The following is a 17,035-nucleotide window of genomic DNA, read 5'->3' on the forward strand; positions in this document are numbered from 1 at the left end:
TTAATGCTAAGCCTGAGGTTAATGTTAAGCCTTAACTATGTATTATACTGAGAAATATTTTATTTGTCCTATAATTTCGTTCAACTAGTTTCTGTGGGTAAAACTAAACACTGAAGGATAAAAACACATACACACAAAACCATTTTTCTTTAACTTTTCCCATACTATTCATGATTCAATCTCTCTATATATTCCTACGGGAATAGGGCGGTATATAAATCAAAATAATAAATAAATAAACAAATAATATATATATATATATTATCCTAAAGGAGTATTTTTTCCTTGCTTTTGTTCCAAAAAAGCTTTAAATTCTTTGGTATTTCCTAATAGGGGAGCTGCTTCAATGACTTAATCATTCTGGTTCTTCTTTGCTCCATCTTTTCCATCCCTAAAATATCCTAAAAGACATCCTTGAAGATATGACTACTCTGGTTCTAGGTTACTGGTGAACTGTTGATCATCTGTGCATTAAGATCTGAGTCTCTTTTCTGTACCTCAGCATAAATAATTTTTTAAAAAATGGTCTTTTCTATATCATTTAAAAGTAAGAGAACAGCACAAATTAGATTTGCATAGCACCCTAACACACAGCAGATATTACATGCAACACCAATTTCAGGAAGGTAGCCTGACTGCCTGTTATCATATAGATCAGCTCACAAAGAAAAAAAATATTACTTTGACATCTGCAGTTCCTGTTGTGTTTTCTGATTCAGGAACAGATGATAGCAATGAAATATCTTGGTAAAGGTTAGGAAAGCAAATCAGAGATCCAAGAATAGTATTTGCTTCTAAGCGAGGAGCCTATAACAAACAAATAAATGCATATGTTTATATTGCTATATTAATAAAAAAAATAGGTCATGGTAATATCAAACAGAAACCAGTGGTTAAGGCCACAGGTTAGAAACAGGGAGACTGTGAGGTCTAGTACTGCCTTAGGCATTAAAGCCAGCTGGGTGACTTTGGGCCAGTTACTCTCAGCCCAAACCACCCTCACAGAGTTGTAGTGGGGAACAGAGGAAGAACTTTAATACTAAAGCTTTGATGTGTTTCTTACATCAAAATCACAACAATCTGATAATACAGTTAGAAGAGCTACCAAAGGCCACAAAAAGAAGGATTGGGGGTCATAAATTCTTTTCTCTTGAGCTGAAAAATAGCTTTTATCCGTGGGCTGTTAGGCTTTTAAATGGGACATAATCTTATGCAGAATTGACTTGGGAGGCCGGTGTGTGGTGTAGTTGGTTCACATAGTGTGGTAGGATGGTGGGTTTGTTGTCACTGTGTGTTGGGGGGAGAGAGCACGGGGGGAGGCTCAGCTAATCTCAATGTACACATGTTGTACTTTGACAATAAAGGTTTATTATTTATTATTATTATTATTTTCAACAACAGTCAATATAGCATAGAGGGAAGAATCCACAATTTCCATGTACAATTCCATTCCATTTCATTCATTCATTCATCAGTGTTTTACTTCTCTAATGAAAATGCGTTTGTATTAAAGAAAACTTCAGTAATTAACCAAATCCCTAATTAAATTTTGGAATATTGAATCTTAGATTATTGAGGACACCTGCAGGACACAGAGTTCCATTGCCGATTTCTGATATCACAGACAGTCCTTGACTTAGGGCCAGAAATGGGACCGGATGTTCCACCATAAATGTGAGTCATCTTGTAAACTGGATCTGATTTTATGACCTTTTTTAAATTAGCTGTTAAGTGACTCTGATTTCCCAATTGTCTTTGTTTGTGGGAAGCTAGCTAGCAAGGTTGCAAAATTCAATTACATGAGCACAAGATGCTACAATCATAAATATAAGCTAGATGCCAAGTTGCCAAATTGCGGTCATGTGATTGGGGGGGGATTGTATGATGGATATAACTATGAGGATGGATCATAAGTCATTTTTTCCAAATTGTGATAACTTTGAACCATTGTTAAATGAACAGTTGTAAGCTGTGGACTTCCTGTACTAAGAGCCCAGTGCACACCTTTGCTATATAGCTCATGCTGTTCTGATAAGCTTTTGCGTTACCCACAAAAACAATTCAGGGAACAAATGTAATGTGAGGGAAGAAAAAAATTGTTACCACAAAATAACTTTCAACTGAGCAATTTCTAAATTTCTTATATGTTTGACTAAACTGCACGAGAAGCCAGATACAGAAGAAAAAAAGGTATTTGTTTTTCCTTTAAATGGCATTTTTTATCAAAATGCCGTAACATTTCCAGACCTACAAAAGATTACATCTGCAAATGTTAGATGGACTGCATTCTATTTTTTGAAAATGTCTCTCTTTCTCAATGCACAAGTGATTAATTTCTGACCAGATCAGAAATTGAAATGTGAACATAAAAATGAATGAATGAAAAATGAGAAAAATATTCAGATCTCAATCAAGTGAATTTTCATTTATTTTCAATAAGGCTGCAGTTCCTAGCATTCAGAAATTCAATTTAATATTATATAATAAAAATATTATACTTCAACAGCATGAGTTCTGGCTTGGCTATGTAACTGACAATGAAAAGTGATCAACAAGGTATTAGAGTTCATACTGTCAATCAGAAAGATATCCTGATGAAAAATATACTCCTACCTTGAAATTTGAGATGTTTGGCAAGTTATTTGGAAAAAATAAATAAATCTATAAATCATTCTCCTCCAATGCCACACTGCACTAATGAGTTAATACTAATTACGGGCAGTGAAATCTGCACATTGTTAACCATCATACACTGAACATTAACATACTTACTTCCAACATATTTGTACTCAGAACCCTAGTTGCCGCTGTTATGAAGTCTCTTATTAGCAGTGTAAAGCCGGGTAAGCCCAAGAAGAAAAAGAATGGGGAGCAGTGTTTGATGATAGTGTTCAAAACATCCTGAAAAGGGAAAAAATGAAATATGTGAATAAGTTAAGAATTATTTGTCCTTAAAATCAGTATCCTGCAATAGATCATAGGAGAAAGATGGTCTGGTTGAAGAGGACAAATGCACTGCAGAGGACAAATGCACTGCAAGAAACCTAGCTTTATACAACAGGCTGTTATGTGCAGTGTGCAGGTAGGGATGGGGAACTGAGGTTATCTTCATTCTGGAATGAAAATTTAAATTTGAGTAAATATATTTCAATATTAAGAATGATTAAGAATGTAGAAGAATGGGTGTTTAAAGTTTCGAATCTTGCAGAAATGTCTAAGATTTCTGCTTATCTGAAGGATCATTCACAGGAAAGATATATTTCAGTTTGGAGGAGATGGATAAATTATATTCAAAACAAATATGGGACCAAAAAGTACCATTTAGCTTATGAGTAGATTTTAGTGGGATATTGTTATTGGTACGTTGTTTGTAGTTATGTTAAAAGAGAGTTAAAGCGCATTATGAATTTGGTTAATTGTATATTATGCATAATCTTTATTTAGAATATGATTATTGTAACTATAATCCTGTATTTAGCTCTGGGAAGTGGGGGGGGGAAGTGGGTGGGTTTGGGGTGGGAGGGATTTGGGGATATATTGTAAAATTTTGTTTTTGTAAAACTCTTTAATAAAAAAAAACTATAAAAAATATTAAGAATGATTCTTTCAGTTTTTATATATGAATTTTAAAACACACAGATACAGACACACACACACACACACACATGCATGAGGAGTCATTGGTGTTCTCTGAGCTTGGCTGTTTTCTTGCAGATGTTTCATTACCCAAACTAGGTAACATCATCAGACTAACACTGAAGATGTTACCTGGTTTGGGTAATGAAACATCTTCAAGAAAACAACCAAGCTCAGAGAGCAACAAGGACCCCTCATTTCAATTATGAGCTACAAATATTCTCCTTTATTTATACATACATGCACGTGCACACATATATCCTCCTTTCCAAATAACATATTGCCTGTGGAAATATCACCAATATAAACCTCAACAAATAGGTACCTATGTTTATGAAGATTTCAATAATGTTCAGAGGTGCAAGAAAGTTATTAACATGGGGAGGAAACAACCCTGATTGACAGTATTTTTCTTATGTTCTTCCATCTTAGGCTAGTAAAGGAAATCCATAGGCAAGAAATCCATAGTAGCAGACCCCCACCCACCCATCCCCGTCTACAAAGTTACAGCAGTAAATAAACTTTTTTTGCCAAATAAACAATAAAAATAGTAATGTGGTGTTACTCCTCTTTTTCTGCCATCATGGACCAAAGCAGCTCTCCTCCTATGTCTAAAACCCTTAAAGACTTATTTCAGGTTTTGAGGAATCTGTCTTCCAGCTTCTGTCACATATGTAGAGCTATAAATGACTTGTGCAGAAATGTATATAGCTTTTCCAGCTCTTTCTGCTTTTGCCACAATCAGAATACCATGTCTTGGTCTGTTGGATTAAATTTTAATTCTTTGGATTTGTTGCTAGAAAGCTGATCAGATCCTGCCTCAACAAGAGTGGCTGTTAGAAATAATCTAATAATCTGGCTGTACAAGATTTTTCCCCACTTCTATTCTGTCTTTATGCTGTAACCATTCTCAAGGCAAGTTCTTCAAATGGAAAAACATTGCTACTTCTTCTAACCCCATAGGTAAAACAAAACAACATTAGAGAAAAAGGTAGATAACATAATAGACATGAGGCGAGCCTCATAGTTAAACCTTCACATGAAAATAATTTAAATCAAACCAAAAAAATTAAAAGATTTTTTGTTTGATTTAAATTCTATTCTTTCTCCTCCACTATGGATTTGTAAAAGCCCTACAGTTTTGTGTGTTTTTTTTCTCCTTACAAGACTGATACTCAGGAAATATTAAATCAAAACTGTTATACTCCGTATGACTAAAACTTTACAGTTTTATGCACTGATAATAAACACGAAACAGATTTTTCTCAAATATTGACTAAAAGGTAAATAAATGTTAGCATCACAACACACAGCATTTCCCCGTTGAAACATCACTTCAGTTAATGTTCAAACTGGTTTTAATCACTTCCCATGTTACAATTTAAAGGCAGTATCAGTCAATGCAAACATTCTAAAAGAATGAGCAGATGGAGACTGGAGTCATGAAGTGGCTGGTAAACTCCTGTTCTGAAGGCAGAACAAAAGATCCACCTTTTCCATAATTACTGGACTGATTAATGCATTGCGTTTTCTCACAGCACACCTGTAATTATTGAGAGGTAAGCATTGTGCTATGTGCCTAGTGTCTGAACCAGCTCTATAGCAGCAGATGGGGCTACATCTCTGTTGACATATGTTACAATAAAATGACTCATGAATCTTGGCATGAAAGGCAGAATACAGCATTTTAAAAGATTAATAAATTCTAATTGTTAATCTTGCTGGCTTTTTTCATTAGAGCCATGTGTCTATAAAAAGATTCCAGAGTATTTTTCAAGAAGAGGCTGCATGAATAGACTAAAACTTCACTTTGCTTCTAGTGAGAGGTGATTGGGTTTGGGCCCTTTGGGATCTTTGAAACAAAGGGCATAAGACACTGCAAAGTTCTCCTGTGCAAATCTTAATTAAATGAATGGAACTTGAGCAAACACACTCATGGCACATTGCAGCAGGTTGCTTCTATAGCTGAAATCAGTTATCATTTAGGTTGTGTATGTTTAAAATCATTCACTGGTAGCATAAAGAGGTATACATTATTTTAAAAACAAATCATAATAAATCTTTATAAACTTTTCAATTTCTATGGTTCAATATACTAACTTTCTTGAATTGCAATATTTCTTAATTGCACTAAATATGATAAAAGAACTGATTATATAAAAGTTAAGAACAAAAATATACCCACTTGTGAAGCTTACTTCCGCCTGAAGCAATCTCCTCAAAAACTCTTCTTTGAGATTAAACTGAAGGACCAAACACTAAAATCATGAACATGATATTCAGCATCAATGTAGTGGAAGCACACTACCGCTGATATATACAAATCACTCTGATATTTATAAATCACAACTGACATTGACCTGGCTAAACATATTCCATCTACTCACTAAACACCATACCCACAAAGATGACTCTACTACAGAACACTCCATGTCCACAGAAACCATCATGAAACTCTTGGATCTATGCCTCAACACATACTTCAATGGGAAAATGTACAAGCAAGTACAAGGCACCCCAATGGGATCACCCATATCAGGCCCAATAGCAGAAGCAGTCATGCAACGACTTGAATCCATAGCTCTACCCACCATCCAGCCAAAATTCTGGACATGCTACACTGATGACACCTTCATTATCATCAAGCACTCCCAAATTGAATTTACTCAATAACATATTCCCTAAAAATTAAATTCACATGTGAAGAGGAAACAGACAACAGACTGCCATTCCTTGACATCAATATAAGGAGGCTAGACAATGGAGACCTAGAAACCTAAGTCTACCGCAAACCCATGCACACGGACCAGATCCTCAGCTTTGCAAAAGACCACCCCACTGCACACAAAAGAAGCTGTATACAGACCCTCTTCAGAAGGGCCAGGGCACACTGTAGCACCATAACACTAAGAAAAACAGAAGAGAAACAGTTGCTTAACATCATTCTCCATAATGGCTATCCAAAAAAAGTCATATTCCAACACACAGCATCCAAACCCCAACACACTACACAGCCAACCACCACTCAAAAACTAACCCTACCATATATAAATGGGGTGTCGGAAATGACAGCCAGAATTCTTCAACCCCTAGGTTGAATAGCAATAGCCCACAAACCCACAGCTACACTCCACCAGGAATTATCCAAACTAAGACAAGATATAGAAGGATGAAAGAAACAATGTAATCTACAAAATCAACTGTAACCATTGCAACCAATTCTACAAGGGACAAACATCACGTCAATTAAAAATCAGGATCCACTGGCTAGCAGTCAAACGCCAAGATCCCAAATCTGTAATCTCTACTCATACGAACACTAAATAGTACCAGTTTGATTAGAGCAATACAAAAATCATTGGCCACGCTACCATCTGCCATGCTTGCCTGGCACTCCAACAGGCAATTCCATCAACAGACACAATGACCTACAACCAGCTTACGAACCAACCGCACAGCCAACTAGAGATAGCACCGACCTTCAACCAACCCAAGCAAGAATCCCTCCCACCAATTCACCTCCCAATGACCCTGACCTGATGTAACCTACCCATCACAAGACCCATCACAAGACTCACTGGTGACTCACACCTAACCCATCATAGACCCTCACTTGACACACCCACACCTGAAGCCCTTATAAACAGAAGAACACTGACATCCCCTAAACTCTGCTGAAGATGTTACCTAGCCTGCTAATGAAAGATTCAGAAACCAATCCACAAGCTTGGAGAATGAACCTTCACCCTCATCCTACACCCGAGCTACAGATATTTGCCACTATTGCAAATACACAAATCAGTTAAGTCATTAAGGTATCACAGGATCTTAAATATATTTGTTACTCATTTGTTCATTTACCTCCAATTCTTCATGACCGAATAAGCATCAATTATCTAATTTCATTTGTGAGTAACTGGGTTCTTGTAAGCTCATGTTTGTTTCATCGGAATAGTTTTTAACCACTTCATCTTCTGTCAAACATTTTCAATTGGCGTTAATATTTACAACATTAGGGTCATCTTCAATGACTCTTGTTTTCACATTGTATGTCCAAAAAACTTAAGCTAGCTCCAATATTCATGTAAATAAAATAAACCTTTATTGTTAAAGTACAACATGTGTACATTGAGATTAGCTGAGCCTCCCCCCGTGCTCTCTCCCCCCAACACACAGTGACAGCAAATCCTCCCTCCTACCACACCATGTGAACCAACAACACCACACACTGGCCTCCCAAGTCAATTCTGCATAAGATTATGTCCCATTTAAAAGCCTAACAGCCCACGGATAAAAGCTATTTTTCAGCCTGTTGGTACGGCTGGCTATATTCCTATATCTCCTACCGGATGGTAGGAGAGTAAAGACATACCGTCCAGGGTGTGAGTCATCCCTGAGAATCTTCCTCACTCTTCCAAGGCAACGAGCCCTGGCGATGTCATCCAGTGGTGTCAGGGAACAGCCCACAATGTCTTGTGCTGTGCTCACTACCCTCTGTAATACTTTCCTGTCCGCGGCTGTCAAACCAGCATACCAAACCACAATACCATACGAGAGGACGCTCTCTATAGTAGACCAGTAAAAGAGGGTCATTAGCTGTTGTTCTAACCTGTTCTTCCGCAAGACTCTAAGAAAGTGAAGCCTCTGTTGGGCCTTTCTAGCCACCTGGGTTGTGTTGACTTTCCAGGTCAGATCTTCACAGAGGTAGACTCCCAGAAATTTAAAGGAGGAAACTCTCTCTACACAGTCCTCCCCGATGTAAAGTGGGGCAAGTTCCTCCTTTTTTCTCCGGAAGTCTAACACCATCTCTTTCGTCTTGCCAATGTTTAGGTGCAAGTTGTTGTTACTACACCATATGGATAGTTTTTGTACCTCCGCCCTATATGCTGTCTCATCCCCACCTGTAATAAGACCCACCACAGTTGTATCATCTGCGAACTTGATTATCGCAGTGGATGGGTCAGATGATACACAATCATAAGTGTATAAAGAATACAGGTAGGGGCTAAGCACACAGCCCTGTGGCGTGCCGGTGCAAAGCTTCAGGGGGGTGGACAAAGCAGACCCGACCCTCACTGTTTGTAACCGATCCCTAAGAAAGTCTTGAATCCAATCGCAGATGGCGGGGGAGAATTTCAAGTCAGTCAGCTTCTCGATGAGAATGCTCGGCAAAATGGTGTTGAAAGACGAGCTGTAGTCAACAAAAAGCATCCTGACGTAACTTCCAGGTTTCTCGAGATGACTTGCTACAGAGTGTAAAACAGTAGCTATGGCATCGTCTGGCGACCTATTTCCCCTGTAGGCAAATTGATGTTTATCAAAGTCCAGTGAGAGGCATGTCCTAAGATGTTGGAGAACCAATCTTTCGAAGCATTTCATGACTACAGACGTTAGTGCAATAGGTCTGTAGTCATTCAGGCACTCATTCCAGTGAAAACACAGCTTTTATTTAATCTAGCATTGAATTATTTGTTCGTCTGGTAGTCCAAGTTGTTCTCAATATTTTTTTCTAGCACCACAATCCATTATCAAGTTTTTATTTTGGACTTTCTGTTACTATTATGCACAGAGAAATATATGTGAAGAGTGAGTCCAAATTATATCCTCAGGGCTCACACCTCTCTTGCATTTGCATCTGATAAAACAGAAGCACTGCTTTTAAAAAGTGAATGATGTTGAAGGGAAAATACAGTGTTGCTTAAAAAAATTGTAAGCCCTTTTGAATTTTTACACACACAGAGAGAGACAGAGACACATGTTTTTTTACTCATTTAATTGGGTTCTTTATCCAGTTTTAGGACATGTGGATCACCAATTTTTAAACACCATTGTATATGCCTGGAAGCTTTTATATTACTTTATATATTAAAAAGTTGAAAGAAATAAACTTAAAAATAAGTCCCACTAAATTCAGTAGGACATATCCCTGATACAACTTCCACAAAGATACAGTACTGAAATCAGTGCCATTCTTACTGATCTCAATGCAGATCTATACCTGTTTAGAGGGAGCAGGACATTACGGCTTGAAAGCTTGATTACTCCTTGTAGAAGATTCCCTTTGATCTATCTGTTCTCTCTAGGGTACAGAGAAATATTCCTCTGGGACTAAATGATTAACTAAATTACTGACCAAATCCAGAGGGTACAGGAAGCAGTACAGAAAATGGCCAGGTGAACTAATGTTCTTATGGATGTAGATCTAGCCAGAAATAAGAGTAGAAATATGTAAGAACGTCTACAAAGCTTCTGTGAACTGGGATTCCTAATCATTGGATATTATGGCATTCTACAAATCTCCGATCTTACTATGCTACTAGTTCTAACCACATAAATAGACTGTTGACTGTCCCAACAGATTTTGTTGTTTTGCACTTGAAAACAAATTCTACAGCTCAATCCTTTCTATGAAGGGGATAACCTCAATAAAGATGGATTACATAAATGAACCTTGGCTGCCTACTCACACTGTGTGAGTAACTGACCTTCTGAATACCTCTGCTAATTACTGTTTCAACCTGACTACTGTGTCTTAGATAGAACAACTACCTTTCAACAAACTTGAAAAATAGCTGTCTATACCAATTTAATAGCCATGTCCGATCTTGTCTCTTATACTGCAAATTAGAACCTTGGATTCATCTACTGGAAAGTACCTTAATTTTTCTTCCATGATAAATACAGTATATTTTTCAATGACAATAGGCTTGTCTAAATTCTTTCCAAACTATTTGCAATATTTACTAACTTAAAATGAAAAAAAAATCCCACCTACAAATATAGGACCCTTTTATGTATTGCTTTATATTTATATTGCTTATATTTGCCATCTTGCTACCTTTCAGTTCATAAATATCTTTAATTTTGTTTTTTACATCATAACTGCCAATACTTTCTTGAACAACTTTCTCCAATAGGATGCCAGTTGTGTTGGATTTCATCTCTAGGAGCATAAGGCTGGATGAGCCAAAGCAAACTATGCTCTGTCATCTAAGTTAAAAGTTAGAGAAAAGTAAAACTTTAACTGTAGTTTTGCTATTTTTCCCATAGCAGTATGATGCCAAATAGAAAAAAACAATTCAAGGAAACATGGGAAAATTGCAATAGATAACAAACCCTTCAAGAAAATGTCTTTTTTCTATTTTTCAGGAGTAGGCATGCAACTCTACATATTCCAAGTCTTAGGTCTGGTTAGAGCATTAACGTACCTGGCAAAATCAACAGAACAATATAAGACAAACATTCTTACAATAATCAAACTGGGTAAAATGAAATCACAAAAACAATTGAAAATCAGATGGAGCTAGTTATTTCCAGGATTGGTTTGTTAAATACCTAATTAGATTCCCCACCTCTTTCAATTCAATCATATCTTATTTTCAGAGATTGCCTGGAAAATTGTCTCTTGAAGTGTTCTTGGCTTCTTTTCAGAAGTGGCTTGCCATTGCCTCCTTCTTACTGCTGAGAGAAAGTGACAGGCCCAAAGTCACCCAGTTGGTTTTATATCTAAGGTGAGACTAGAACTGACAATCTCCCAATTTCTAGCCTGATGCCTTAACCACTATGCCAAACTAGCTCTCCAAGTAGAAGTTAGTCATAGTGAATTTAACTGGTCTTATTGGAGAAGAACTATCTATACATTTAATTTTAATATGTAATATTAAAGGTAAAGGTTCCCCCGCACATGCGTGCTAGTCGTTTCCGACTCTAGGGGCCGGTGCTCATCTCCGTTTCAAAGCTGAAGAGCCAGCGCTTGTCCGAGGACGTCTCCGTGGTCATGTGGCTGGCATGACTAGACGCCAAAGGCGCACGGAACGCTGTTACCTTCCCACTGTAGTGGTCCCTATTTTTCTACTTGCATTTTTACGTGCTTTCGAACTGCTAGGTTGGCAGAAGCTGGGACGAGTAACAGGCGCTTGCTCTGTTATGCGGCACTCGGGATTTGACCCGCCAAACTGCTGACCTTCTGATAAACAAGCTCAGCGTCCTAACACACTGAGCCACCGCGTCCCTTCATGTAATATTAATGGTTGACAAATATTTATACAGACAAGGTAGCAGTATAATCAACCTTTTTCAAAAAAGCTTTCTCCAGTTCCAATATATCCAAAGGACCTGAGGCAGGAAGGCTGCAGGCATTAATACCTACCAACTGGCCTTCTTTGATTTTGCCAGTACTTTTCTGATATGCAAGCACTATATGTCTTATAAGTATCAACTGATTTTCTAGCCTACTCAAAGACTGAATATACTGCTGAGAACAAGATGTACAATAATTTTATAGTACCATATTCTTAAGTATCATGAACCATGTTACTGGCTTTCAGATTTTTTTAGAATTTTATGAAACTATATTTGCATTCCCATTTTAGCTTAGTGAATCTTTATTCTCAAGGTTGTAGGTTGAATCTAATACATATTGCTTCTGAAGTGTATGGCAAATCAGTAATTTTTTATCAGTACTCATATTTTGGTGAGTTTTGAATTAATCCTATTTGGATTAACCTTGATAAAATACCTGTAAATGTGACCTTGTTATACTGGTGAGCCAGATTTAAGCAAATTGCTAATGGTAGTAATTTTTTTTTACAACTAATTACTCAAAGGTTTGTGCTAATAATTTTTAAGGGTCAAAGGCAAATATCACCCACATGTCATCCTTCACTGAAACCTTTTCAAAGATAGTCCCTGATGGCTCAGATTTATATAGTTTTTTCACACTTTGCCTAGCTACGATGAATTCAAGGTAACCAAATATTTTTGACAAGCTGTTGCTGCCAAATGTTTCAAACCTTCCCTTTTATGAAGCAATACAGAAAACTGGCAATTTAAGAAGAGAATTCATCTCCAAGGAAATTGCAATATAAGAACTTCTGTGTAATGTCAGTGAGCTTACAAATACATAAATAAGGTAGTTCAAACATACCAGGTTGTTTCCTCCCTTCAAAGTACAGTTCTGTAAATGTAAATAGCATTCAGCAGTCTGCAGCCTAGCAAATCAATCATTTTAATTGAATACTAAGTACACAGAAAGAGCAAAACCACAACCAATAAGAAAAGCACAGAACAACAGCAACAGAAATAGGCTTATAACTAATCCTGCCACACACATCCTTTGCAGCTTTCATAGCTGATCTATAAACATGCAAAATGATTTTGGATTATTATGGTTCCAATTACCAAAATGAAAATTTCAAATGAGAGGTTGGTTCTGGAAGCACTTCCATTGTTTACATAATTGCAGAATATAATTTAGTGTCAGTGCTGTTACGGAAAAAAATAAAAGAGCACTGCAAACCATTGCTATTCAAAATGATGTGGAATCCGAACAGGAAGAAGGAGAGTTCTGCTCGTGATTAAATAACATAATTTATGTCGATAAATTTTCATTTTCAAAGCACACACACAAAAAAAAATTGTACTGCATATTTAAATATCTTCTTTCACCTCTTTCAAATTTGCTGAAAGGTTATAAAATACCTTTTTCTTATATTCATTGTTGACAATTGACATTTATACATGTAACATGATAGCCTGCCATATGTCTTCAGAAAGATTCTGACTTGTTCCTAACCAGAAAGAAGTTAACATATGACAGATTAATTCCCTGCCTTTAATTATGTACAGCAGGTTTGAAGTACTGAAGAGCTTATCATCTTTTCCCTTTTTAAAATAAAGAGAGATATTTAAATCATAAGCTATGTGTGGAAGACAGCTAAGCAACATCAACATTTAATGAACTATTTTGGTAAGATACTCAGGTAAACCCAATTCAAATATTTTAAAAAGACTAGTGAAAGGTTTATTAAGAATAGTTATATAGCACTGATAGACTAGTTTATAAGTGTTTGCACTGCAAGTTTAAAAACTTCCCTGAATATCCTTTTAATTGTTCTGAGCGATTAGGTTTTCTCTGCATTCCAGTTTAGTATTTAAATTAAGCTTTCTGTATAAAACATCAACATGGCAAACTCCACATCCAAACCCTCATTAATTGTATGCTACTATTTCTAATGGAAAGACAAATAATTAAGAGGCTTATGTGAAATTGTTACATTGTTGCAAGTATTTTTTGGACTTTGTCAGCTACATTGTTTTCTGCTCTGAGCATAAGAATAAAATAATATTCAATCCAGGAATGTTTTTTTTTATAAAACAGGGCCTCTTATTTTAATTAACTTTTACATCTAGAGTAGAGTGTGCACACAAAAAAAGAAATTACATGATGCAACTCTTGCATGATGTTGCTCTTTTAACTGGGAGATATTGCTAGAATAAACTAAGGGAAAAGAAAAAATACAATTCACAATGAAAAACTAATCATTCTCAAACATCAGAACCCAGAAAATTCCTAAAGCACAGCAACAAGTAAAACCAACTCTGAATTTATAACAAATGACTACTTTATGAATCACATCAACATGAAGTCAAGAAGAATGAACATGAACATTTTATTTCAAGTCAATGACACTGAATTCCCAGTGTATTCCTTTGCAACCATACAATGATTTCAAGCTTCTTCCTATAGCAAAATAGCAACACATTTTTAACTTCAGTTAGCAAAATCAGCAAAACCTGTGTGTTCAGATGTCTTACCACATTGACAGGGTCTACCTGCTCCTACTTGGATTTTCCAGGTAGTGGTAACGGCACCTTGTCTCATGCTTGGTCTCTGATATTTGTAGCCAAGCACCTTCACCAGGGCTGTGTTACTGCCCCTCTGCTCTTCTCACCACATATCCTGGAAGGCCAAGCAGAAAGTTGCCCCATGCCATGTTACTTTCTATTGTATAAAGCAGGGGTGTCAAACTGCTGGCCCGTGGGCCGGTTTCATCATACCGAAGCCGCGCCCACCCCATTGCAAAAAAGAGTCGTGATACGTTACGACATGTCACGTGACAGGGCGAGTTTGACACCCGTGCTAAGCACATGGACAAAATTAGATCCTGTTTAGGGACACGAATGATGCAGAATATGGTCTTCCACTGCTTAGTATACAGAAAAACATTTAACAACTCTTTCACACAAACCAAACTGGTCCCACTGAATTGTACTCCTGGTCAGGACCTTGGAGGACCCATTGCAGAAAAAAAATAATAGCTAAGAGTATTTTCCTATGAAGGAATCAGTTCAACAAAGAGTTGTAATCAAATGAAACTCATGATTATTTCAAAAGTTTCATGTTTTTGTACAGCAAAAAAAAAAAAAAAAAGAACAAGAGAAGTTGTAAGGAACTAGTGCTGTGCAGTGACCATGAAGTTGGACTGGAGGTTGAGAGATGCAGATAGTAGTTGTAACTTTTGCTGACAAGATATAAATTAACATTTCTTTAAGTTCCCATTCAATCCTCTTTTCCATTTAGGGACAATAAAATGGCTAGAATAAATGCCTAAAAGAATTCAATTAGATATGCATTTTACTGCCAAGGGAGGGAAAGTATATCTCCTAAATTTACTTAGGAATAGCCGACACTTTTTGTATCACGGCAGGAAAGAAAATCAAACTTGGTAAGGTAGTCTTACAATCTAAAATCCATCCAAGCTGTCCCTAAATGGTAGACTTTATTGATTCTCAGAGTGAAAAATTCAATTCAAGGCCTTCCTTCATTGAGGATGGTAGAATACAACATAATGTATCATGGAAAAAAACAGGAAGGTCAAACTGAAGGAAATGCAAAGGGCTTATGATAAAAGGTATAATGGTACTGAGAACATTGCTGAAGAGATGAATGTATGGTCTTACATCTGTTAAATGGTAATGCTAAGATTTTAACAGCTATGCTGATGAGAAGTTTATGGAAGATATTACAATAATTCATTTTGCATAATCTGCTTTAAAGTATGCCAAGCTTTAAATAATACAAAATCTGGTTTTTATAATAGCTTTGTATATTTAATATAAGTTAATCTTCAAGTCCATTTCCTTGGATGTAAAAAAAATCTTATGAAATAGTTTTTGAGTGTTGTGGAAATTTAGATTACGTAAAGAAAATTGTCAAGGATGTCTCCTTTACTTTTAAATCTGGAATTGGTCTAAAAAGATAGTTCTATGAAATCAAAGGAATTTTTTGTGTACCTAAATTTGAACAGAGAATATTGTAATAAGTAGATGATATTTTCAAGTTTATTTGAATGATTACCAATAATTGAACCCTATTTTTTTAAAAAGTGAAACAATCTTAATTAAGTCAAATATTATATCAATTGGCAAAAAAGTACTGAAGGGTTTAAGGAAAATTTGGGTTTTGTCCAGAGGTTAATACCTGGGGATTACTATTTCTAGGAAAACTTCTAGATTTGTGGATAAGAACAATTTAAAATATATAATCTAACTATATTAGGATATTAACATGGATGAAGATAGTGAGAGCAATGCCTATGTAGGTTCACTTCAAACATTTAAAACACATTTAAAGAGATCTTTTTTTCTTACTGTATTGCTGTTTTTATTATATTTCTTATATAAAATCTATGGTTATACTGCTGTTTAGTTAAACTGTTACTCATTGACATATGTGATTCCCAATGGAAAAAATGACATGGAATCAGATTTAACCCAACTTAGATGATCACCTCACTTCCTGATAACATTAAAATCTGAAATGTCTTTATAAAAAATCAAGCAACATGTTTTCCATCTAGATTTTACAGGGCAGGAGAGGAATTTTTTTTTATTATTATAGCATTGGCCTTTGAAACAAGCCTTCTGCTACCCTTAAATGTATACAGTACATAACATTTTTCCTGTTTCATATAGGAGACCATTTACTATCACCAAGTCTCAATGCTTTACTGTCAAGTACTATCCATCTGTTGCCAATTAGATCTGTCCCTGCCTGGAGGATGCAGTTGAATCAATATGACCTGTTCCACTGAACTGTCTCCAGTACTTTTCATGGCAATCTGGATTACTATCAACCCCCGCCCCTTTGTAAATCATTCCAGCATTTTCTGGAAGACAGTACTTTTTCTAATCACCTAAATCCATAAAAGGCGCATATATTTTTTTTACTATTTCTGAAAGAGTTCTGTGGATCTGCAATATCACTAGGAAAATATTTTCATGGTGGCAACCCTATGTAAAACGAAGGAATTTGAAAAGCAGATCTGCATTTATACATGAAGGAGGGTTGCCACTGCAGGCCCTTTGCAAATACTTTACTCCAACATATATTTACTCAGTGAGAAGATACATTTCTCCTCTGCAAAGCAAATAGCATTTAAGCATGCAGAAATTTTTAGTTAAAGATTGTATGGTAAACTGGGCTCAAAATATTCAAGAACCGATCCCAATGGATATATGGGAGGTAATTTGGGTTAGAAATGTAAAATTTACCCAGGCCCAAAATTTAAGAGAAAATTTTTATAAAATGTTTTATAGATGGCATTTGGATCCTAAA

At 36.2% G+C, this 17,035-nt stretch overlaps 1 protein-coding gene across 1 annotated transcript in view; it reads right to left on the bottom strand.

The window, feature by feature from the left end:
- RALGAPA2 (Ral GTPase activating protein catalytic subunit alpha 2) overlaps nt 1-17,035 on the bottom strand; it is a 160,875-nt gene that overhangs the window by 68,377 nt on the left and 75,463 nt on the right. The window contains exons 24-25 of the mRNA XM_081325243.1: nt 2,773-2,901; nt 682-807 (exon numbers count right to left, since the gene is read on the bottom strand). Coding sequence (XP_081181369.1) covers nt 682-807; nt 2,773-2,901 — 255 coding nt within the window. The remainder of the gene's footprint in view (nt 1-681; nt 808-2,772; nt 2,902-17,035) is intronic.

This window comes from Vipera berus, assembly GCF_964194415.1.
Source record: "Vipera berus genome assembly, chromosome: 3".
NCBI lineage: Eukaryota > Metazoa > Chordata > Lepidosauria > Squamata > Viperidae > Vipera > Vipera berus.